Genomic DNA, 24,453 nt, shown 5'->3' on the forward strand with positions numbered 1-24,453 from the left:
ATCTGGGGGTTAGGGTAAGGGGGCGCTAATCCATGGGTTAGGGGGCGCAAATTACTTGCCTTGCCCCGGGTGCTGACAACCCACGCTACGCCACTGACATACGCTTCAGGTTACAGACTCTGCTAACCCAGAAATATTACCTCGGGTTAAGAACTTTGCTTCAGGATGAGAACAGAAATCGTGCTCCGGCGGCGCGGCAGCAGCAGGGGGCCCCATTAGCTAAAGTGGTGCTTCAGGTTAAGAACAGACCTCCAGAATGAATTAAGTTCTTAACCCAAGGTACCACTGTATATATATTCCCCACTCAACCTGGTCAGGGCTCTTGTACTCTTGATAGGTGAGATGTCCAAAAGCATGGGCATCCTCATGAAACAAAAAGTTTTTCATCCCAGCCGTGCTTCAGTGTATCTGAAGAAGTGTGCATGCACATGAAAGCTTATACCCCAGAACAAACTTAGTTGTTCACTAAGGTGCTACTGGACAATTTTAAAATTTATTTCATGCTGGGGAAAAGATGCTCTCACTGAGCTTCAGATTAACCTGCAGCCGTAAGAGGCAGACGCCCCGTGAAAAGGTGGCAACCACAGCTGTCCCATCGCTATATTCGGTTTAAGTTTTATTATTAGCTCTTCAAATCTTCCCAACAGTAGGCAAACTAAAGGCACTGGAGAATCAGGCTATTATCCATAGGAGGAGAAGAAATGGGAACCAAACACACAGCACCAAAGGCTTCCCGGTAACTCAAAGTTACCGCAGCCGTTTGATCACACCAGTTAGCAGGCAATCAGGTTTAGATCGCTGAAATGAAGAAGCCTACAGGAAAAGGGACTCCAGATGTTGTTGGACTACACTTCCCTTTACCCCAGACCCTTGGCTATGCTGGCAGGGGCTGATGAGAGTTGTAGGAGGGTTGCAGGCAAAGAGCCAAAGCTGCCTTCAAGGAATAGAATGAGATCAGGTCGTTTCAAATTATTATCTTGGCAATTGGCAACCACTTGCTGTGCCAGTTTACGCAGGCATCACTACCATGTCTCATTCTGTTCCACTGGACTGGTTCCTACTGTTCAAAAGATTGCAGCCTTAAATCTCTCTTTTGAGGTGTTATGAGGAACTCTTGGGCCAAGGTGAACATGCATTGTGTTGCTTGTTTGGCCCAATTCTTGTTCCTAGGGTGAAAAGCACAGTATTTCTGGCTATGTTGGAAAAATGCAATGATAGGTCTAGTGATTCAGGCACCTGCACACGCTTAGTAAAGAATGTCCTAATTTCTTTTTAATATTTTCTTACATATTCACACTTCTGTCTCAAGTGATGTCTACACTGGCTTGGTCATGCCGACAGAATGGAAGATGGCAGGGTCCCCAAAGACATGGTCTTCCCATCTTTAACTTCCCATCACAAGCAGGAGGAGTCCTTCCATTCATGGAAAGCTTAAGTCTGAATCCATCACCCTTCATGTTTGATTTTGATGAATCATAAAGAAAAACAGATTACAGTAAAGTGCTAAAATATTTAAATCCGCAGAAATGACATCGTCAGATCAAACATTTTTATCTGAACCATTTGTGTTCAAATAGTACTGGTTTATTTACAACTGCAGTTTATAAACAATAACACAAACATCTTTACATTAACACTATGGGGGGAATCTCTGTGTTGAAGTAGGCACAAATTGGAGGCTGTTCAGGAGATTTTACTTTAAAGGAGAACTGGAGAAAAAAAATACGTAAAATGACAGCTCTGGGGCAGAATTATAAATACAGGAGCATTGGCAGAGGTGCAGTTCATGCATGCATCGTCAAATACTTCTTTTAGTGTTGTTCATTTAGATATGTTTTAAAACGGGAGTTAGTTCCAGGATTAAGGTGCCATAACTTGATTCCTACTATGAACGTAACTTTAAAGAGCTGATTTGTTATAAAGGTCAGCTTAATTTATTTTGTGATGATACCGCAACAGAATCATTTGCGACTGGAGGTGTTCAGCTTTGTTTTTGTTTTGCACAGCACATTTAATCCCAACAGTTTTGCAGCCTTTCATATCTTCATGTACTGAACTTGCTCCAGGATAGGAAGAGCATTCAAGTTCCTCTTAAACATTTGGTCAATATGTGATAGCTACAGATTTGCAGCAAAAACTTGTAATTCTCAAGCAGTGAAGACATTATTTCAAAAACTTAACTGACATGACTTGAAGAGGGAAAAAAGGCATGTCATATGTATAAAAAAATCATTGCAAATATGTAGCTCTCTGATCACTTTGCCTCACTTGCAAACAGTACACCTTCAGTCCGTGCCAGACAGTTTCTGAAAAGATAATCCAACAATTATGTTTGTCTCCCCACCATGGCAGCCAACTCTGATATTCCATCACATGAATTCTGATTTCAGTGTCCATTCTAATGCTGACCATGGCCCAATAAAAACTCCACTTTCATAATAACCCAGCCACATACTTGTGAGTGCAAACTTTTCATTACGGCATCCAATTCAACATTTCAAGTTAATTAATTTAGCCACTATTTTTTTACTTGATAGCACACAGAAGACGTTACACACCCACCCAGTTTGGTGGACTGCAATATTATTTTTAGCTGGGTCCCAATTTTTCCTAGTTCTAGTTCCTAGCCTATGTATTGTCACTCCTTGATGTTTCACCCAGCAGATCAAACCACATATTCAGTGCTTCGGGCCTTTAAAAAACAGCTGCTACTTAACAGTTTGTAATATTAAGAAGAAAATGGGTTTCAAATATTTTCCCATTATCTTAGAAGTGCTGTGTGGCTTCAATACAATTTTTCAAAGTGATCTGTGTATTGAATCGCTCTTATTAAGAACAGGTCAGCTCCTCAAAAGCTACTTGAAAAATAACTGACATTTATAATAAACAACTTTTACAAAATCCAAGAGTGTTAAAGAAAAAGACTTTAAAAATATATTCAAAATGTATAATTTACTCCTATCTTAAACCTGCTACTCAGGCACTCCCATCAGTAAACTGAAAATGTCCTCTTAGGTTAGTATTCCACAGGAAAATTCATTTTAGGTCCATGTGCAGTATCCAGGTTGTCATTTTTTCTTTTTTTAAGACACAACTGAAAAAGTCTTTTTCTCATTAGCTTTCCAGGGCATCCAGAACTTTCATAATCTGTTGCTTTATGGCTTTGGTAGCATCACCTGCATTTGGAATCAAGTACCTTAAGAAATGGAAACAAAAAGAACATTTGTTGATATACTGAACAAATTCACTGTTGATCCAAGATTTAGTATAGAATCGTTGAGCTGGAAGGGACCCCAAGAGTTATCTAGTCCAACCTTCTGCAATGCAGGAATCTCAACTAAAGCATCCATGACAGATGGAGATAATAAAAGGATTAAAAATATTGTTTCATAATGACTAAGGCTTCTTTTCAAATAGCCACGTTAATCCCTGTTTGCTGCTTTCCTTTGCAATTTGCAAAATAACTACTGTATCACAGCCCATCCATCTAGAATTTCCTTGTGTAAATGGTTGTGTAATTCCCACCACAGGTACACTTTATCTTACTGACATATAATGAGTTATAACCAAAGGCATCTTGGAAGAGCACCCTCATGTACCACGTGAGAAAAATGGATGATTTGCACTCCTTGTATAGGTCTAAAGGTGATATTCTTAAGCAAGTCAAAACCTGAAAACTACTAAAGAATCGACTTATACCAGCACTAGTAGCCTCGGAGCCTGGATTACTCAGAAATTCTAATGAAGAAAAAGCCCAGCCATTTTGAAACTAGTGGTTAAAATCAGTTGTTTTGAAAGGTCCAGTCTGCCATATTGATTCAAAATGGCATCCAGTTGTATCCAAACACAAATCACAACCTTCTCCTTAATCATAGAAATTTGGTTACTGTATCTTAGGTAAAGGTACCCCTGACCCATTAGGTCCAGTCACGGACGACTCTGGTATTGCGGTGCTCATCTCGCTTTATTGGCCAAGGGAGCTGGCGTACAGCTTCCGGGTCATGTGGCCAGCATGACTAAGCCGCGAACCAGAGCAGCACACGGAAATGCCATTTATCTTCCTGCAGGAGCGGTACCTATTTATCTACTTGCACTTTGATGTGCTTTTGAACTGCTAGGTTGGCAGGAGCAGGGACCAAGCAACAGGAGCTCACCCCATTGCGGGGATTTGAACCACCAACCTTCTAATTGGCAAGCCCTAGGCTCTGTGGTTTAACCCACAGTGCCACCTGCGTCCTGACTGTATCTTAAGAGGTATCCAAATGCATATTGAGTAGGAAAGCAACTTTCCAAAATATATATGTAAAAGCTGTTTTCTGCATACTCAAAAGTTCTTTGCATCCAACCCGTTTGCATCCAACCCATTGCAGGAAGTGAGAAATAAAAACCTCTGTCCCATGATGGTTGAATGGAGACAGCCATTTAATATGATCCTGTAATCATGTGATGTTTGCAGTAATAGTTTTCACCTAATAAACAGGGCAATTTGCACAGGCTTTAAACAACTTAGGTGAAAAGCCACTGAAATGGAAACTTTTAGCACTTTGTATGTCTTACCTCAACATTAAAAAAAATAATCTTGGGAAGCTATGTAGTTGGAGGCTTTGGTAAGAAAATCTCATAAAAGTCCAGCAGTGCAGATCATGTGGACCACTAACTATGGAATAATAGCTTGTAGACTGAGGTTCATCTAACGTTTTTGAGTAATATGTAGAGAGATTTTAAGTCAGAAAAGGCAAAAGAGCCTTTCAGAGGAAGTACGTAGCATGGAATACTAAGAGTGTCTAATTGTCTGTACCGCACTATTTTGATTTCCCAGTCTGATCTCAGAGGAGAAAATGCACTGCAATTGATTGGGAATAGTCATGTGTAGATGAGTCTGAAGCAAAACACAAACAAACAAACTTACCTCTCAATTGCCAAAATCTCTATGCCCGAAGTGGTGCTATTTCCATACTTGAAGGTTATTAATTCAGGATGTTTTTTCTTGGATGTTATTTTAACTACAGAGTTTAGTGCCTGGCGAGATTGTATGTAAGCAAATCCCTTTCGGGAGGCAATTTCCCTCAGACAGTACATATGTGTTGCTGTTACCAGAAGATGACTGTGAACAAAGCAAAAAGAGAAAAGTTTTTTTTGTCAGAAATACAGAGGGTGGAATCCAACGTTGCATGAGCCGAATTATGTCTGTACACAGGAACACACCTTTCTACTCCCGTATTACAGACCTCTACACAAAATGCCTAATTTGCCCCAGAGGCTCCCCCGACTTTCCACAGCAGAATTTGAAGTCATGTGCAAGACTGCAATGGAGAGAAGGTGAAGTCCTATTCCACAAGCAGAAATCTGTTTCACTTACACATAAAGAACATAGGACACAATCCGCAGATGGAAAAGAACATGGTGGGGAAATTAGCAACAGTACTCATTTTCTGAAGCAAATGGCTCAAAAGACTTTGTAGCCACTTATAAATATTTATTTCAGAATTAAAATGCTGGTTTTCCTCTGACAGAACATGACAGTGCTTTAATCAGCTGATACTGGAATTTCTCAAACTGTTTTTCTTATCATAGGGTGAAATGTTTCTTGGGATGAAGTCTCTCAACCATTACCTCTACTATGAAAATATTTTCTGAAGGGACCTCACAGTGAAAAATCCACGAGGTACCAGATCATACAAACAAATTAAACTCGTACAAGTACCAGGTGCCTGCTATAGTATCAGAAAACTCTTTTTTTTTTTTAGCTTTTCTGCAACAAGGAAGGTGAAAACTAGACATGATGCCAATCTTAAGCATGTTTACTATGACGTGAGTGTCGCTGAGATCAATGGAACTCAATTCCTGGTAAATATGTCTAGGACTAAAGAGTTTGTACACTGAACTCATTCCCAGATCATGCAGATCTTCACCATGAGATAAACAGAAATTCACACTGTGGTAGAAAAGATGATTATGTGAGTCCACAAAACTCTCTAACACATAGAAGTCAACAATACCAAATATCTATCTATCTATCTATCTATCTATCTATCTATCTATCTATCTATGAATGATATTTATGTACTTTTTATAATAAGTATTAGTGATTATAATTATCCATCCAACAATACCTTGGAAACATGTGTCCATTTTCTTTCACCTCTTTACAGGGGAAATGAAACTTTATGTCTGGTTTATTTATCCAAGTCTGGATGTTGACGATCTCTTTTCGATCATCATCTGACATTGAGGAGCTGTCAATTTCATCTGTTTAAAAAAGAAAGGAGTGATGTCACATGGACAAAACATAGATGAACACTTTTTTAATGTTACCTACCCGATCCTTTGAATAATAATAATTTTCACATTATTAGCTGAAATTTCTAAAATGAAGAATACAGTACATCACTATTTAAAACTGTGTCTTGGTTTTTATGCTGGATCATTTTAGATTAGACAGCTGAGTCTACTCTAGGCATGACAAAAATCTGGATCTAACCCTGTATCTATCACATAACTGAATTCTCACGTTTTCATGCTTTTCTTTGCATTTTTGTTACGATGTATTGTCGAAGCCTAAAGCTTCAGTTCAGCTGCAGTTCCAAAAATTAATAAGTAACGCTGCAGTGTCAAAAGTAAGTCATTTCACCTCAAATCTAACTTGCCTATTTGGTTTAAGCTTCCTAATGATTTCGCTATTATGAAAGTTATTGTTCATGGTAGGAGATGGGCTGCAACATGGTTTAATCTATTAACCATATGAATCAAGCAAACTAGGGTGATATACAATGGTTATTCTCTTCTGCCAGAAGGAAACTCATCAGCAGAACAGGGAGGCAGACCCCTAGCACCGTTGAGCAGACTTTCTTTTGGGAGAGGGATAACCAAAAATTGTCTCCTTTCCTGTTCCACTGATGGATTCCCTTCCTCCAGCAGACAGCCACCACTGGATACCACCCTCTTGATAAATGTGTATTAAAGTGCATGTGGATAATAACAGCATTTCCAAAGTAAGATGCATGTTTGTTTGTTTTTTTGACAATGCACAAGTCACAGCAGGTTATTCACAGAGGAGACACAAGAGACGAGAAAATGCCTGATTAACTCGGGGCAATTGAATTGTTTTAATTAAGTAATATGAACTATTAATTAAGTTATGCTTCCCTAGTTGGAAGAAGGAATTTTACTCATTCTGACATTGAGTAGGAATGCACAATTATGGATCAAAAGTTTACACAGGCAGTGACTTCACAATTCAGAAAACAGCATTATCTGCACAAGAGGATGTTAAGTTCAAAGTCTGCTAATTCTTCTGTCTTATCACTCCTTAAATTGATTGACTAGAAGACAGGAATGGAATCATCCCATTTCCTTATCTGATTTTTCCATTCCATTTTTGTGTCCTACTTGTCCTAAATAAAATATTGCACTTTATTTTCCTAAATAATGTATTGATCAATGCAATTGAGAGTTCCAGCACGAGTGCAGGTCAATCCTAAAAGCAACTCTAAATATAGTATTGGGAGGCCAGTCAGCTGTCATTCCTAAGTGATTTTAGATCACATGTTTTGTTTTGCGAACAAAATGTTCTCATTGCTGGACTCACAAATTCACTACAGGAGTTGACAAAGATGGATTTTTTTTTCATTCACAAAAGCCATGTCCTGAGAGCACCAAAGGGCCAACTAATACCCCCTCGTCTCATTGCTCTTATGTCAATGTCATTTTTTGCTATTTTGAATGCACTTTTTGTCAAGGTTGATTCAGCCCTTTCCCTGTGGGAGGCCTTGAGCAATTACCTCACAGCCAGTAATAAAAATCCTGATTTCCCTGGGTCCCTGATGGATTCTCAATTTAGGAAGCATGTTTCTCTATCTGACCCTTTTACACGGTTTTGTATGTTTTGTGGTATTTTATGCATTGTAACTTGCCGTTATTTCTGTTGATTGTAGTTTAGTAATTCTTTATTGTAACTGTCAAAACTGTAAACCATTAACATTACTATTATTGAATATTGCTTTATTTGATGCAAGCTGTTTATTTTAAACTGATGTTTTTATTGTGACTTTTTGTGGTGGATCAGATTGTTATTGGGTGTGGTGTGATCTTTGCAGTCTATTTTGTTGTTTCTTCAGCTTGCAAACTGCCTTGTGTGTACTGATCAAGAAAGGTGGTATACAAATTAAAACTGAAATGAAATATTATTGGGTGATTCTCAGTGAGAAGATCAGTAATGGCAGATAGGCTTCTCTATTGTCTCCTCTCGGCAGGAGTCTTGTGTGTGATTCTGGTAGGTTGTGGCCTCACTTCACATGAGTAAAGGTCTAGTTGGCGTCCTGCATTAAATCAGGAGATGTCCTAGAATTCTCAGGGCATGTGAATGATGCCCTCAATAAACTCCCCCCTGCAACCTTATTGTCCTAAGGTTAAAGGTAAAGGGACCCCTGACCATTAGGTCCAGTCGTGGCCAACTCTGGGGTTGCGGCGCTCATCTTGCTTTATTGGCTGAGGGAGCCAGTGTACAGCTTCTGGGTCATGTGGCCAGCATGACTAAGCCGCTTCTGGTGAACCAGAGCAGCGCACGGAAACGCCGTTTACCTTCCCGCTGGAGCGGTACCTATTTATCTACTTGCACTCTGATGTGCTTTCAAACTGCTAGGTTGGCAGGAGCAGGGACCGAGGAACAGGAGCTCACCCCGTCGCGGAGATTAGAACCACTGACCTTCTGATCGGCAAGTCCTAGGCTCCGTGGTTTAACCCACAGCGCCACCCATGTCCTAAGGTTAGAAGGATGCTAAACAAAACATATTGACTGCTTTAGTAAAGTGACAAGTGCATTTAACTCAACAGATCCCAGTGTAAGTTCAGGCATTGGTTAGAACACCTCTTTGGTGTTTGGTATATATCTAATGACTACAAGACGGGACGTGGAATTTGTTTACACTGGATTTCAGATAGAAGCATTCTCTAACTTACCAGTATCATACTCTTCTTCATCTCCAATGCTGAAAACCGGTTTCACGCCTCGGTAAGGTTTCCCCACTCGGTCACTGCTGCTCACATGTCTGTCGACAAGGGAAGATTATAGGGTGGGGGTGGGAGAGAAAAATCCTATGTGTTAAGAAAGAAAAAAGAAACTGGAAAAAAGGACGACACCATGATATATCCCATAGCAGCATGCAACGGCAAAAGACGTGAACCTGTATGTGCAGCCAAAGGATTCCAGATGAAGACAGCTGGCAGTGAGAAAAAAGCAGAGAGTGGCCAAATGAGCCACGCTGGATTAGTGAAAGCAGACAACAAGGGCTGAGTTGTATTATAGTGGTGTGGTGTTGTCCATTTTGGAGAAAATGGTGAAACTGCCCTCTCATTAAAGTGCAGCGAACACAGCTCTCTCTAGCAGGTCAAATAATCTATGTCAGAAGTCAGAAGCATCTTTAAGGCTCTCTCCTAATACTGAGTTGCGCTATTGGGCAACTATTTCACACACACACACACACCACAGCTTTGGTAGGTTGGAAAGTTGAGAGTCTTTAAAATAATCTCTGAAGATACCTTCTTATGGAACAATACAACAGCCTCAGCTGGCATAAACGATGGCATTCCCTATATTCAGTTTTCCCCTGCTGCTGCTAGTATCTTGCCCATTCATCTTTTGTTGACTTTCTAAAAATATTACTTGGCATAGATACTGAGCATGACTCAATAAAGAGGCACATGCTTCCAACTTGTCACACATTTCCTAACAATTACAGTGGCTGAATGTTTCCTTTGAAACCTTTCTGTTTTTGAGAGAGAGAAAACGTTGATGCTCATATTTACACACTGCTGTTGAAATTTAAATTCAATTACAGTTAAAGGAGTGGGTGGAGAGAAAGAGGTCTCACTCTGTTCCTGAAGGCATATCTTACAGCTTTTGCTTTCTAGGACTCGAAGGTATTAAAAGTGGATACTACTTGGGAAAAGAAAATTGTTAAAGGGGGAAGCAAACAAATGCACTACCCAAATAAAGCAAAGTCGGGAGTGCTCATTAGTAACTTAAGACAATAAGCATCAGTAACACTGACAATGTACACATGAAATGGGCAGTGTGACAGACGGGTATGGGGATGATACAACTTTAGTTTAGTTGAAACTATGTTTGGGGGAAGCCAACTACGGTTAAGTGTTATATTTGCATAGCACCATCTTGAGCATACATTTCTGGTTGCCTTCATGTTTCCATTCTCAAAGCATGCCTCCTCTAGTCAAGACTTTGCTGTTTAGTGGCACCAAAACATACTAAGGTAATGTTGCTGTTATTAAGTATAAACACATTGCAAAATTGTGGATCAGGGTTTGTTAAGTTGTAAACAACACATTATTTCTTCTGAATAAAGCCTCCAAAGAAGAAACACCAAATCTCTAAAAAGGTAATTTACCTCTTTAAACGTTCACCTGCTCCTGTATGAACCTACCCCACAAAGATCTTCAGATAGAGTTGCTTCCAGGTGGTGCTACCTGGGGAAATTTAGGTTGGTGGCAGGAAGGGACAAAGCCTTTTGGAAATTTCCTTATGCCTTTGGAATGCACTTCCAGAAAAGCGGTGCTATGCTTTTTTGAAATGTAAGGAGCATTTTTAAAGATATGCGTTCATAAACTGATATTAATAACTGTCTCCTTTGCCAATATACTTTTTATGGAAATCTTGCTCGTTGAGAATTTGATAATGTGGTTCAATGGCAACTCTCGGTTGCAAAGAATAGTTTTAAGCAATATTTTAAATTGGTGTTGTTTTAATAGTAGTTGGTTAGATGTTTAAAATATGTTGTTGGTTTAGTTTTGTTTTATTTCAGATAAAATTTGCAAATAAATAAAAATGATAATAAAAACACAACTTTTAAATTTTGAATGTGGGTATAATGTAGCACTACTGCTCTGTTAAAATTCAGGTTGATATGAATTTAGCTGATCTCCAAAGATCTGCTTTCTGTATGCTGACACAGGTGCAGGAGGAAAAATTCAAATTCCATCTAAAGACCCCCTTTCAAAGGCAACTATGGTTGCTAGCTTCGTAACCAGCTTGTTCCAAAACAATGTTATAAACTGTCTTGTGCTATTCCGATGACGAGCAGCATATAAAATAAATAAATAAACAAACAAACTGGAATCCATGGTTTCCCATTTCAATTGCAACAGGAAACTATGGTTAGTAAAACCTCCTGGTTTGAATGCTGCATGCTGCTGAGGAGCAAAGGGGCTCTGTCTGCAGGAAAAAGGATTACCACAGTTTAAGAAGAGATATGATTGTCTGAACGTGGCAATGATGTTTAAAAGCTTGAAAAAGAAGTAATCGGTGTGGTTCATGATATGGAAAAGGGGAAAGATGTTCCAGAACAAACAACAAAATGAATATGAACAAGTACTGTGTATACAGCTTCTTTCTCTCTCTCTAGTTTCCAAGACAACACTTGAAATGCTTTGATAGCTTGATGTTAAAATAATCTGAGAGAGATTGTCAGTGTAACCAATGCTTACAAACATTGTGAAGTCATGCGAAAAAGGGACAAAGGCAGTTTTACTCAGATGGTTCAATACAATGGCTTACCGCTGCAAACTTGCTGTCTCAGGCCAGGAAAGATTGAAAGAAACTCTATAGCAAATTGGGGCAGAGGACAGAACAAAGTAATTAAAATCTATAAGAAAGAGTATCTGATTTATTTCTTCTTACTTGGCAGTAGAGTATCAAGCAGAAGGGAGTATGAGAAAATATGAAAAAAATCTTTTTCAATGAGCATTTAAAAAAAGAAAGAAAAGAGCTGTATTATCCATACATTAAATACTATTTCATGGATTTCAGGAGCTGTTAGTAAGATCTGCTACTCTTCCACAGAAGTAGCAATGTTTCAATTATGGCTAAATGTGCACAAAGCTATTTTGGAGTACGAGGAATGGTGGATAACCTAATCCTGAGTTCAAAGAAAGAGATCAAGATTAATCGGTTGGCTAAAATCCCGTAAGTTCCTTTATTTTACCAATTTTTACAAGGTCAAGTTATTAAACCCAGAATCTACTTTCCCAATAGCAAGACATAACGAGAGAGGCAATAGTTAAATGTGAGAATCTTTTGGTTGTCCAGTGTCCACACTCAAACTGTTCAGAGAGAGGTTAAATAACTTTTAAGGGCACCAAAATTGTTTACACAGAAACGATGGAGCTCTAAAATGGTGAACAATCAGGTGATGGTGCTTGTTACAGACATTTTGAGGGAATAAAGTTTCTATGAATCCTCCCCATCCTATGCATTTACTCAAAAGTTAGTCCCACCGAGATCAATATGACTAACTTCCAAGTAAGCATGCGTGACTTCAGCCAATAATCACTAAAAGCAGTCAGACCAAAATAACTCACCTATCAACTGGAGTTGATGTATTTTCAATAAAACTAATAACTTTTTCTTTCACATTCACAGATCTTGTCTTGAAAGCTTCTGTCATCTTGTTGACCAAGGACTTGACACCCTTCCCATCATTTGAACCATTTGGAGAATCGCCCTGGAAAAGAATTTTTTGCAGTTATTTGATCTGTACATAAGTAATCTGCATGAAGGCTATTGTCATATTTATCTCAAAGATGGAGATGTGAGATAGTTAAAGGGAAAATCTAGGATAAGGTGTTTTTTTTGGGGGGCAGCTATGTTTGCTTCACGTCTTGACCAATCAGAGTCAGATGGCTATAATAGTCACTTTTCTCACAGATCCAAAGTGACTTACGTATATTAAAACCAACTAATAAAAATCTAAAAACACAGCTATACAGATGGAAGGCAGACCGTGCACATCCCAATCCACTAAAAGAGGCCACAATGCCACCCTTAAAGGTGACCGACTCTGGGGTTGCGGCGCTCATCTCGCGTACAGATTCCGGATCATGTGGCCAGCATGATTAAGCTGCTTCTGGTGAACCAGAGCAGCGCACAGAAACGCCATTTACGTTTCCGCCGGAGTGGTACCTATTTATCTACTTGCACTTTGACATGCTTTTGAACTGCTAAGTTGGCAGGAGCAGGGACCGAGCAACAGGAGCTCACCCCATCGCGGGGATTCGAACCGCCGACTTTCTGATCGGCAAGTTCCAGGCTCTGTGGTTTAACCCACAGCGCCACCCGCGTCCCAATGCCACCCTTAAGCTCAGGTAAAGAGATAGTCTTTGCCTGGTGCCTAAGAACAGATAAAGACAGCCACAATGGCTCTACCTCTATTGTTGGAGGCAACATGCCCCCAAATACCAGCTGCTGGGAACTGCAAGCAGAGAGTGCTCTTGCACTCATGTGTTGCTTGCAGGCTTCCCATAGGCCTCTGGCTGGCCACTGGAAGAACAGGATGCTCAACAAAATGGTCCTCTGGACTGATTCAACTGGTCTCTTGTGACATTCTTGGTTTAAGTAATATAGCTTGAGCTGCAAAAGCCTGGAAGTAAATGTCTTTGAAGACAGGTTGCAGGGGATGAATTCACAGCCAATCCACAGCTACACAATTTGATATAAGAAGTATACTCACGTCAACTAAGGAGTTAAGACTACTTTTTGAGTACGAAGTACTAGCAATCCAATGGCCATATCCACTTTCTGGTCCTTCCACATTAATGTCTGCTAAGTGCTGTTGCAGTGCTGTGAGAAAGGACATTACATATTTTGTGTTGTATAGCACTATGCATTCTGTTTTGTCCTTGTAACAAAACAGGCACTATTAAACCAATGCACACAGGCAGGCAGGCAGGCACACACGCGCGCACACACACACACACACACACACACACACACAGAAATTAAAATGGATTAACTAAGACCAGAATTTGAGGAGCAAGAAAAAGGAAAAGTGCTGCGCTAGGTAGAGCCCAGCACCTTGATAAGGATGCAAACTGTCTCCTCCCCAGTCATCTGACTGTTCATTTAACTAGTGGAAAAGACATTTGAAAAGATAAAAACTGATGTGACTAAATGTAAATCTTACCCATGAATCCTCCTTTCGCAATGCTTACATATTCTTTATTTTTCTGCAATAAGAAGATTGTAAATCACTCTGGGAATACTAAAATTGCTGTTCTTCACAAGGTAAGCAGAAACATGAAACAGGCCAAGCATGCTTAGACTAGCTGTATTTGGCATTTCATCGGAATATGGTTAGAAGACTTTGAGCACTCTGGTCTAAGAACTTTCATATATAGGAGTTCACAGGTGAATATTCTCTGTTATAAAATTAAGATAATGGCTTGGATCTATTACTCTCCTTGAATAGAAGGGCTGCTTTCATTTGCAGAAAGGTCTTTGACTCAGTGGAGGCTTTCAGTGGAGGAAAATGGGGACTATTTTTCATGAATTTCTCCTTCCTTTGCAACTCCTGGACAGTCTTTCATTCTGTTCCATAGGGTCCCTAAACACTCTGGAGCAGGACTGGGGGGGGGGCATAAGCAAGGGGGGGGGGTTGTAGGATGAAGGGGAAGTAGCTGAAAAAATCACTTTACTCTACTCTTAGCATTATTTAGCTGGGTAGCACCCACTATGTTTAAATACAACACATTCTAATATTTTAGATGTACCTGTAAAAAGTGTGCCAGTACCATGTTCATATACATATCCTCTTCCTCCCGGCCACTTCCCATAAAACAAAGATGCTCTCCACCAGCTATTGAACCAGATTCAATAGACTGTTTCTGTGCTTCTAACAAAGACTTCACAGACTGAGCAAATTCCGATGGGTTCTGGAGCATCTGTGAAGAAAATCAAAGAACACATGCACAGAGACTAAAAATCACTCGAAAACAAATGAGTATATTTAAGCATTAAGACACCAAGAGCATCTGCAGTCCAGTTTAATTAGTTTTATAAGTAGTGCATGTATCACATTTTTCTATAGCCTGTGTTTAGGAAAATTTAACTGTGCAAAGGTTCTTAGAACATATGTTATTATTGAATATTATTGAATATGTATACTACTGAATATTGTATACCCAATGTGCCAGCTGCCTGAGGGTTTCCCTGTTTGTGTTTTGGTGGTTGGTAAAAAATAAAATTATAAAAAAAAGAACGTAGAGTCTAAAACATGGCCAAAATGGACCTCATAAATCAAAAGCAGAAATGTCCATACCCTTCCAAGACCATTTAAAACAAAAATAAAGGCAGATAATTTTACGAAGTTTATTTGAGTCCTTGACTTGAAGGCAAAGAAGTAAGGGAACCAGGTGTGTGAACATTTACTAAGGCATCTCTTCAGGGAAGCAAATAGTGTTTTTAAAGGGTTACTGCAAATATCCTCATCACCATCTACTACTATCAGCCATTGAAGTTGTGAAGAAGTGGAGGAAGGCACCTCAAAGCTGCAAAAAAGTCACAGAGGACTTCTACTTCCCACTTGCGAGTTGATTGTGCCACTTTGACTCCCACAATTTGTGTTTTACTTCCACGTAAGGAGCAGAATACAAGAGTGATGTTTCGTAAGTAAACATTGTATCATTGAAAGTGTGCGAACTGTGTTGTGGCACTTCAAGATTAACACATTAAGTATGCCATAGACAAAAAGCTAATACAGTGGAACTTGGTTGTCGAACGTAATCCTTTCCTGAAGACCGTTCGACAACCAAAAATGCTCAACAACCGAGGCGCAATTGCCAATCAGCAAAATCCATTGCAAAAATGGAGAAAAAATGGAGAAACGTGCCTTGGAAGCTGTTCAACTTCCGAAAATCATTCAAAAATGGAAGCATTCACTTCCGGGTGTTTGGGTTCCTATTTGTTCAGCTTCCAAAGCATTTGACAACCGAGGTTTCACTGTACTTCAGTACCATGGACTAAACAACTTGTACTATAATGAGTCTTTATGGGGGCTCATGTAAGCTACTAAGGAGGGCTTTGCAGCCACTTTGCTCTGAAGAGGTTAGCAAGGAGGGAGCTTAGATACAGCTTGGATTTAGATGACATACTAAGCCAAAACCTGGATCAGTTCAGTGCAGCATGGGAGTGCAAAAGACCAAGGAGCAACAAAGCAGTTCCAAGTCTGGCCCACCGGGATGAGCAAATGAAACATCTGTCGTTCTGCAACACAGTTAACACCCTGGAAATCATTTCATTTAGGAACTGAATAGTTATCACTTTACTGTAACTGTTACTTTATTGTTATCGCCTGTTAATTCTATTATGTATTTAGGAAAGTTATTTGCTTGCTATACATTGGAACACTTCTTAAGATATTGTAACTAAATGTTGATGATGGCTCCTGAGATCATCAGTGTTTGGATACAACTGGCTGCCATTTTGAATCAAAATGGTGGGTCGAACCTTTCAAAAACAGCACTGATTTTAACTACGTACTCATTTCAAAATGACACTGATTTTTTCTTGTTTCTTAGAATTCCTGAGCAGCGAACTAAAAATTGGTGGAGATCATGTCTATCCTTTAAAACAAATTGCATTTTAGGAAAATATTCAGGCAAGAGACATGAAGACTCTAAATACTAGAGGAGCTGTTTACAAACAAAATCCTTTGAAAGAAGCTCACTTCTAGAGTTTGGTGGTATAAACCAGGCATCTTGAAACAAGAATTTGTAGAACTAAGATTCTGAGCACTCTTGGATTCCACCCTTCTTTTTTAATGTAAGGAAATGAAAAAGCAAGCATATTAAGCATCTAGAATGTATGCTTACCAAGTCTGAATCTAAATGAAAGGCAGTTGATAAATGGCCAGCATTGTACTGTTCTGCAGGACGACAATCCACCACAAAGAACCTTACTCCTTCCTGAAATAAGAACATTTTATTCATTTAGTTCAAAAAGTATACAGTAGTACCTCAGGTTAGAGACACTTCAGGTTACAGACGCTTCAGGTTATAGACTCTGCTAACCCAGAAATAGTACCTGAGGTTCAGAACCTTGCTTCAGGATGAGAACAGAAATTGCACAGCAGCGGCGTGGCGGCAGCGGGAGGCCCCATTACCTAAAGTGGTGCCTCAGATTAAGAAAAGCTTCAGGTTAAGAACGGACCTCCAGAACGAATTAAGTTCTTAACCCGAGGTACCACTGTACATACTTAAGGTACACATGTAAGAGGCTCATTTATTTTGCAAGTGATTCATGTTTTTATGCAACTGCATTGCTTATACTTTCTGGATGTCCCAGAATCGTATTGTAAAGAAGTTGTGTTCCATGTTATCTATCAAGCACTGCTAGGAGTTGTTTCTCTCCCCCCCCCCCCCCGCCGTGTATTTCTTATTAGTAAAAATAGTGTGACTGGGCTCAAATTCCCACTTGGTCAGAAATTTACTGTGTGACCTTGGGAGGTCACTATTACTTAACGCAACTAACTTAAAAGGTTGTTTTGAGGAAAAATTGGCAGGGGTAGAAGAGAACTATGTATAAGGTAAAAGGTAAAGGATCCCTAGACAGTTAAGTCCAGTCAAAGGCAACTCTGGGGTTGCGGCGCTCATCTCGCTTTCAGGCCGAGGGAGCCGGCGTTTGTCCGCAGACAGCTTTCCAGGTCATGTGACCAGCATGACTAAATCGCTTCTGGTGCAACAGAACACCATGACAGAAGCCAGAGAGCACAAAAATGCCGTTAACCTTCCCACCACAGTGGTACCTATTTATCTACTTGCACTGGTGTGCTTTTGAATTGCTAGGTTGGCAGGAACTGGGGCAGAGCAACAGGGGCTCACTCCGTCATGGGGATTTGAACCACTTCTGATCGGCAAGCCCAAAAGGCTCAGTGGTTTAGACCACAACACCACCCTAGAACTATGCATATGCCACCTTGAACTCTTTGGGTGTGAGACGTATAAAGTAGCAATCTTTAAAAGGCAGCAAATAAAGGGGATGTCACTGCAGTGTAGAAAAGCAATAGCTATTTGGAAAATATGAGAAAGAAACAGTAATTTTTTTCCACCCACACACTAGTAGGACTCAATGAAATTAGCAGGCAAGAAGTCTGAAACAAATAAAACAGCATATGCATACACAAACAGCCACTGTCTTGTGCTATTCTATAGCTGTGCTGAAGGGCAGGATCACTGGCTGGGTTCCCAAGATGTACTTAGTCTCATGGCCAATGGAATTTTTTAACTTGTTTCCTTTGAATAGTAGACAGAGACAGACAGACCTACAAACACTGCTGTGTGATGATATATCATATACTCCTTTTGAAATTATCCCTAGCTTTAGAAGTACTTTCCAGTAAAACTATACTTAACTCCTCTTGGGCTTATGAAACTAGTTTAACAATTCATTGGACTCTAGCCAATGACCAGGGAAACAGCTCTGTTTTTGGAGCTCCCAGGAGGTAGAAACTCTGATAGCTACGTTAAGTTATTTCCTTCATTTATCTTCATTTAGGGGAAAACAGTTTCAGACTTACTGACCCCTTGCAGTTGATTAGCTTGAAGAATCTCTGATACAGAAACTGCTAAGCACAAAGCTTGGCTCAAGTCTGAATCGTCGTCTTTGAGACCCAGCAAGCTGCTGCCAAACAAAGTGTGGTTGTCCTGTAATTGTAAGAGAGAACACTAGTTATGGCCAACATTAAGGCTATGTGCTAAATAAAAACACCAAACCAAGACCTAGGCGGTGTCCTATTTGTGACCCTCAAGAAATTCAACTATGTACTCGCACAATTCAGAAAGAGTTCAAAAAGAGATGCAAATGCACATCTTTAAGTGCAATTTCACACTATTACGGGGACTCTGTGCATACTGCTGTTTTGGCTCTCATTTTGTCAAACAGAAGATCTCTCATAAGCTCTTCCTCCTGATCAGTGTGTCAAAATACCCTTCAAAAATCATGTCCAACAGCTAATACACATAGTTTATTGATTACATTTTTGGAAACACATTTCTGTGTCTCCATAGACAGGTAATAGGTATGATCCACTAAAGCCTAAAGCATGACCCTTTCCCCCCCCTCATACCCACCAGCATAGGCAGAGATACTGCAACTGTAAATGACCTGTGGCACTTCTCTGTTCCTGGCAAGTAGATTTTGCATCAGCCTTTGTCAAACAATATTCCAAGATCAGCAAGCACTACAGAGAGTTTTTCCAGCTACTGCCATGAAAATGGTAGTATAGGTTCTATACTAGGCACAGAGAAGATGTACTCAAAGCTCATATCACACTTGCTTCTTTGATAGTATAGCATTCATATAGCAGTGGTGGCTTTTACTTTTTAGAATTATGATGGGAAAAACTCTTCATCATGCATCTGATTTGTGGCTCAGGAAATCCAGTATTCTAAAACAGGCTCAGGATTTCACAAGCCTATTGAAAGTCAAAAAGAACATAACAAAATAAAAAAATTCCTTCCAGTAGCACCTTAAAGACCAACTAAGTTAGTTCTTGGTATGAGCTTTCGTGTGCATGCACACTTCTTCAGGTATCTGAAGAAGTGTGCATGCACACGAAAGCTCATACCAAGAACTAACTTAGTTGGTCTTTAAGGTGCTACTGGAAGGAATTTTTTTATTTTGTTTTGACTATGGCAGACCAACACGGCTACCTATCTGTATCAAAAAGAACATGTTAGCAATTCAGTCTTTAAACTGATCTGCATATGTAACCATGAACATTTCCATTATCTGCTTTTGTAGATAAGCATCCCAAGGGTTCTATTTTGGAAAAGAATTGTAGGAAATATTTTATTATTTATTAGCCAATTATGGAAATAAAATGAAAGGAATGAACCCCTAACTATACACAGTCCAATTTATTTTCTGATTTCTATTCAGATTCCTGTCTACATTCACCCCCCAAAAAGCTGGTTTACAATAATATTATGACAGAATTAAAAATAATGCCATCAAAAATATAGAATAAAATGTGATCATATTATATGTAGCTTTACATTTATTTCCCCAAGCCTTAAGACAGCATTTCTACCCCCAGAAGTGTGTAGCAAGTGGAAAATAATATAATGTTCAACTGCATTTTGCTCCTGCGACACGAAACTGAATGAAGCATGCTTGAATAATGCTGTTTTGGAATGAGTGCCAACTTACATAACTGAAAATCAATGCTTTTCAAAGCCATTTGAATGTTGGCACAAGCCGCTCCAGGACTTGTTCCAAACAGTGATAAACTGCTGTAGTATCCAAAATGGTTTCGCAGCTACTGTTTCAAAAAGAAAAAGCTGCATCCCCAGACAGGCCGGGCTTGATTAAGTGCCAAGGTCCAAACCAAATTTGTTGCAACCGGCTAAGCAGTAGGAAAGTATCCTGAAATCACTTCTGGGAACATTGTACTGTATATAAAGCTGAGGCGACACGTGAGACCGAAGGCTTGGCATTATTATTATTGGAATGACTCAGTAAATGAACAAAAAATTAATACGACAATGCAAGCTTCTAATATCTACCCTTTACATAGTTCACCCTATAAATTTGCATGTCATCTGTGGCAGGCACTATGCCGTGACTCTGAATGCAAGCAAAGGGAGGAAAAGATACGCGAGGTAGTTTTCCTCTTCTTCCCTAAATGGCAGCTGCTGCAAAGGCATATGATGAGGAAGGCAGGGAAGTGGGAGAAGGCAAATCCAATATATTCTGTGGACCCAAACCTTAACCAGGCAACCAGCTTTTCACTCTCAGGGGAGCAATAAACTTATTCACCAGCACATGTTCTGTTTCCTCCTGTTCCTGGTAGGCAAGGTGCTTGAGGTTTAAGAGCCAACAGGAAGGAGACAAGGAAATTTGCTATGCCATCACCTGTCATGTAGTTGCCTGTGTATCCTTACACCTGCATACAGAGAAGCTGGGTTGTAGTCTCAGCCTTCTGTGATGCTCAAAGTAACATTTGGGCCGATAAAAACATAAGCCAAAAAAGAAAAAAGAGGCACTGCAGCACAAGACTGCAGGCACCCATATTTGATCTACACTTTTTTTGATAGAGAATACTGTACATAACCCAAACTGTTCAACTGTCTCAGGCTCACCACTTCTACATATCATAAAATCAGGCCTGGGAGCCCTTGCTTGATTCCGATGTGATGCTGCCATGCGGAATACCCTTTGGGAAATACCCTAAGTGCTTGTCAATTACCTTTCTGAAGGAAGCTGGAGTTTTGCTACAATAATACTGTGCCAAGGAGAAAAGGTCCTCTATATCTTCTACTTCCAAACTGGCAGGGGATTTTTCTAGGAATTCTGAAACACAGGACAGGGAAATTAGGGTTTGGGGCATTTAAAAACAAAACATTAAAATTTGTGTTTGCCAGAAGTAGAATATATTTTATTTATTTTTTAAAAAACCAGAAGAATTACTCAGGCCAACATGTTTGCAGCTGAACCTCTTTTAGACACTCAAACACTTTTTGGTTAAAGAGCTCAAATATTTTCTATTTCACTACCTCATCACAAATGGCACGTGTCATAGGTGTGGGAGGAGACTCCCAAGTCCCATGGTAATAAAGGAGCACATCCCGGCTGCCTGAGCAACCATGACACTGTTCATTTCCATTTGTCCACCAAAGTCAGAAATGACAGAGAAGTGCATCCCTTAAATCCTGTACAAAGCCACATACTTTCCCAACATCCAAACCACAAATTTTGCTGGTGTGAAAATTTCAATGGTCTCATTTGTCTGCTGCCTTCACAAACAACTGTTCTACATTTTTAAAAAAGAGAAATATGCCATCTTGTAGATCCACAGAAGAATATTTCAGATTCTCCAGATAAATGCAGGTGTGCAAGGAGCCATTAATCATAGCGAACAGCGAACCAAGTCAAATATAGGGTCATCTGAGTACGGCAGAACTGACAAAGTAGGCAGGGGGAGCACACAAACCTGTCCTGTATATTATGCCACACTGCAATCTGAAGTTCAAAACATCTGGAAGGAACTTTTATTAGGTTTTTTTAATAACCTTGCAGGAGGAGAGGGGAGATGGTGTGGATGCTCAAACTGTTGTAGCCTTCTTCACATAATGCTAAACCATAGTTTAGCTTTGCATCTGATCTGGCCCCAAAAGAACTAGGCTCATCTTTTTAAGAACCAACTCTTTTAATAGGTGAAAGTTAAGGGCCAGCTTAATTCTTCCATATCAATAGGGTTTCCAAGCACCTAACCTTAGCAATATAGTGCCTAAGGATTTATTTTTTTTTTCTGCAGCTGCAGCAGCATTGGAATGGCAGGACTTACTCACGACATCTTCTTTGTCATCTGACTCTGGTGCTAAGATGAATTCTCTGGAAAGAGGCAAAAGCGGAGATAAGGCGTAAGCACACAAAGTAGAGACAAGTCTAAGTGGCCAACTAATTTGTTGGTGTGTATTAACTATATACTCACTTTGCATTAACAAGGATGATAAGCATTAGGAAATAAATGAAGAATGGATCTGCTAGCTGTAGGTATCCGTCCCATATTGCACGAGTGACTTCATGAGAACAGTAGCTTGAAAACAGGCATCCAAGCTGGAAAATTGAAGGAATGAATGGAAAGTCAAGCATGTTTGTAGTAGCATCATTATGTTCACAAACTACCTGGAGGGAGGGGGAATAATTAATACTCCAAAATCCAAAACCCTTGGGGTGCCTTTCAACTCTACAGTTCTATGATTCCACGTACTTAGAAGTAAGTCCCCATGATTACAAGGGACTCTTCTAATAAGAGTAAGGACTAAGGCTACACACACCTATCTTGGAGAAAGTATCACTGAACTTAATTCAGAATAAACTTGGGACTTACTTCAAAGTAAACTTGCACAGAATCATGTTGCACGTATCCTAAAACTTCAGCTGTGTTTGTATTAAAAGGCAGTTTTACACATTTCCTGTGAATCCTGGTCAGTTTTAAATATATTGCAGTGTCATAGCTTCCCAAACACCATTGAGGCTTCCTTAGCAAAAATGTGAATGCCAGTAAAACTCTGCAACCAAATATTTGGAAATAGCAGATGCATAGTAGTGTGTGTATAAAGTGAACACAGTGTAGCTTCTACATTACAAATAATCACCCTAGTCTTCTTGGGAATTACAATTCTGTCAGAAGACTAGGATTTTGCAACAAAGAGGAACCTCAATTTGTTTGGCTATTACAATAATAATAATGTACCATAAGTGTTTACAGTTACTGCTTTGCTTATTAAAATGCCAATCTTTGAGCATGGGATTCATTTTTAGAGACACATTTGTGCCCTATCTGCTAAGCGGACATCAGAATATTATAATGCCTAGCAGCTAAATTTAATACAATAAGGTCCCCTCACAGATTATACATGCCTTTTTTCGTTTGTTTAAGCTTCCTTATTTAGCAAATGATACTTTTAAAAATTACTACAGAAGTATGCTTTTCATTATGTTCCCCTACTTTCACTTTATTACCCAGTTGAGTGCATATGAGTCTGGGGTCATCTTTTTGGTGTCAAGAAAAGAGCACAGCTCTGGCTCATGGTACTGGAGGAGCAGCCGGAAGAGATGAAATGGTCTCCCTTTCAGGAAGCAGTCCCTAAAAAGAAGAATAGCAAGAGTGCTCATGAAACAGAAGCACAATTATTCTTATTGCACACAACTTTCTATTCTTAAACAAAATGAACAGAGCATTAAAATTGAAGTCATAGACACCTGTGACAATAAAAATATCAGGCTCAGTTTGTAACTTTGTTTCATACACACATGACAATGGAAAACACCGTCTATCAATCCACAACAGAAAATTATTCCATTCTTTGAAAACAGCTAGCAAAGCCTCTGTCCAGGAAAAGAGTGGGTGGGTTTTTGGGGAAGACGGCAAACAACATTTAAAACTAGAGTGCCCATGAATATATTTTTTCTTTACCTGGGGATGTACTTATTCATGATAGCATAGAAGCAGTTGTATAAGTCACTTCGTGGAAGTCGAAGATGCACCAATGGCTTAAGTAGATATGTCCAACTAAGGCTAGAACTGTATTTGACATTACGAGATTTACAATAGAAGGTAATCACAGATTCAATATCCAAAAGTAATACTGACTTCTCCTCCTCAGGCACTGACAGCTGATCTGAAAACAGACAAATATAAAACAAAACCATGTTGAAAATGTGTCATTACCTCCAGAAAGGAGCTGCAGCTTCTTGGCCTCCACCACCACCGGGACCATCTCCAAAGCCTACACCGCCTGGATCTGGACCAACATTACCACCTCTGGGATCGGAGGGAAACCTAGACACCCCATTGTAGACCTACCAATTAGACCAGGATGTCGCTGCAGCTTCTTAGTTGGAATATAAACGGCGGAAATTCTCCGGAAAAAAGAAGAAAAGTATTTCATATTTTGAAAAAAGAACAATTGGACATTATTTGCCTGCAAGAAACGCATGTGACAAGGCTCCACAGAAAAGTGCTAATTAATAAAAGACTAGGCCAAGAATTCATTTCTTCGGACAAAGTGAAGAAAAGAGGAGTGGTGATATATGCAAAGGAGAGCCTGTCACCGAAATTCTTATTTAAAGATGAACACGGCAGAATTTTGGCGATTGAA

General features: G+C 39.7%; 1 protein-coding gene across 7 annotated transcripts in view; it reads right to left on the minus strand.

The window, feature by feature from the left end:
- Nucleotides 1-1,547: 1,547 nt before the first annotated feature.
- Nucleotides 1,548-24,453, minus strand: part of TBC1D23 (TBC1 domain family member 23) — a 37,481-nt gene continuing 14,575 nt past the window's right edge. For 2 of the 7 annotated variants that reach the window (XR_014563584.1, XR_014563586.1), the window contains exons 4-20: nucleotides 23,769-23,973; nucleotides 23,315-23,438; nucleotides 22,281-22,405; nucleotides 22,134-22,180; nucleotides 21,036-21,139; nucleotides 18,367-18,489; nucleotides 16,660-16,752; nucleotides 14,560-14,730; nucleotides 13,974-14,016; nucleotides 13,521-13,630; nucleotides 12,373-12,515; nucleotides 11,570-11,614; nucleotides 8,959-9,047; nucleotides 6,114-6,249; nucleotides 4,910-5,104; nucleotides 2,023-3,196; nucleotides 1,548-1,971 (exon numbers count right to left, since the gene is read on the minus strand). Coding sequence is in view for 4 of the 7 variants with exons in the window: in XM_083736603.1 (XP_083592729.1) it covers nucleotides 3,115-3,196; nucleotides 4,910-5,104; nucleotides 6,114-6,249; nucleotides 8,959-9,047; nucleotides 11,570-11,614; nucleotides 12,373-12,515; nucleotides 13,521-13,630; nucleotides 13,974-14,016; nucleotides 14,560-14,730; nucleotides 16,660-16,752; nucleotides 18,367-18,489; nucleotides 21,036-21,139; nucleotides 22,134-22,180; nucleotides 22,281-22,405; nucleotides 23,315-23,438; nucleotides 23,769-23,973 (1,835 nt within the window). In the remaining 3 variants the exon portion in view is untranslated. Of the gene's footprint in view, nucleotides 3,197-4,909; nucleotides 5,105-6,113; nucleotides 6,250-8,958; nucleotides 9,048-11,569; nucleotides 11,615-12,372; nucleotides 12,516-13,520; nucleotides 13,631-13,973; nucleotides 14,017-14,559; nucleotides 14,731-16,659; nucleotides 16,753-18,366; nucleotides 18,490-21,035; nucleotides 21,140-22,133; nucleotides 22,181-22,280; nucleotides 22,406-23,314; nucleotides 23,439-23,768; nucleotides 23,974-24,453 lie in introns of all 7 variants that reach the window. The other 5 variants (XM_083736603.1, XM_083736604.1, XM_083736605.1 and 2 more) reach the window with 3 other exon arrangements.

This window comes from Podarcis gaigeae (assembly GCF_964106915.1).
Source record: "Podarcis gaigeae genome assembly, chromosome: 4".
Lineage (NCBI taxonomy): Eukaryota > Metazoa > Chordata > Lepidosauria > Squamata > Lacertidae > Podarcis > Podarcis gaigeae.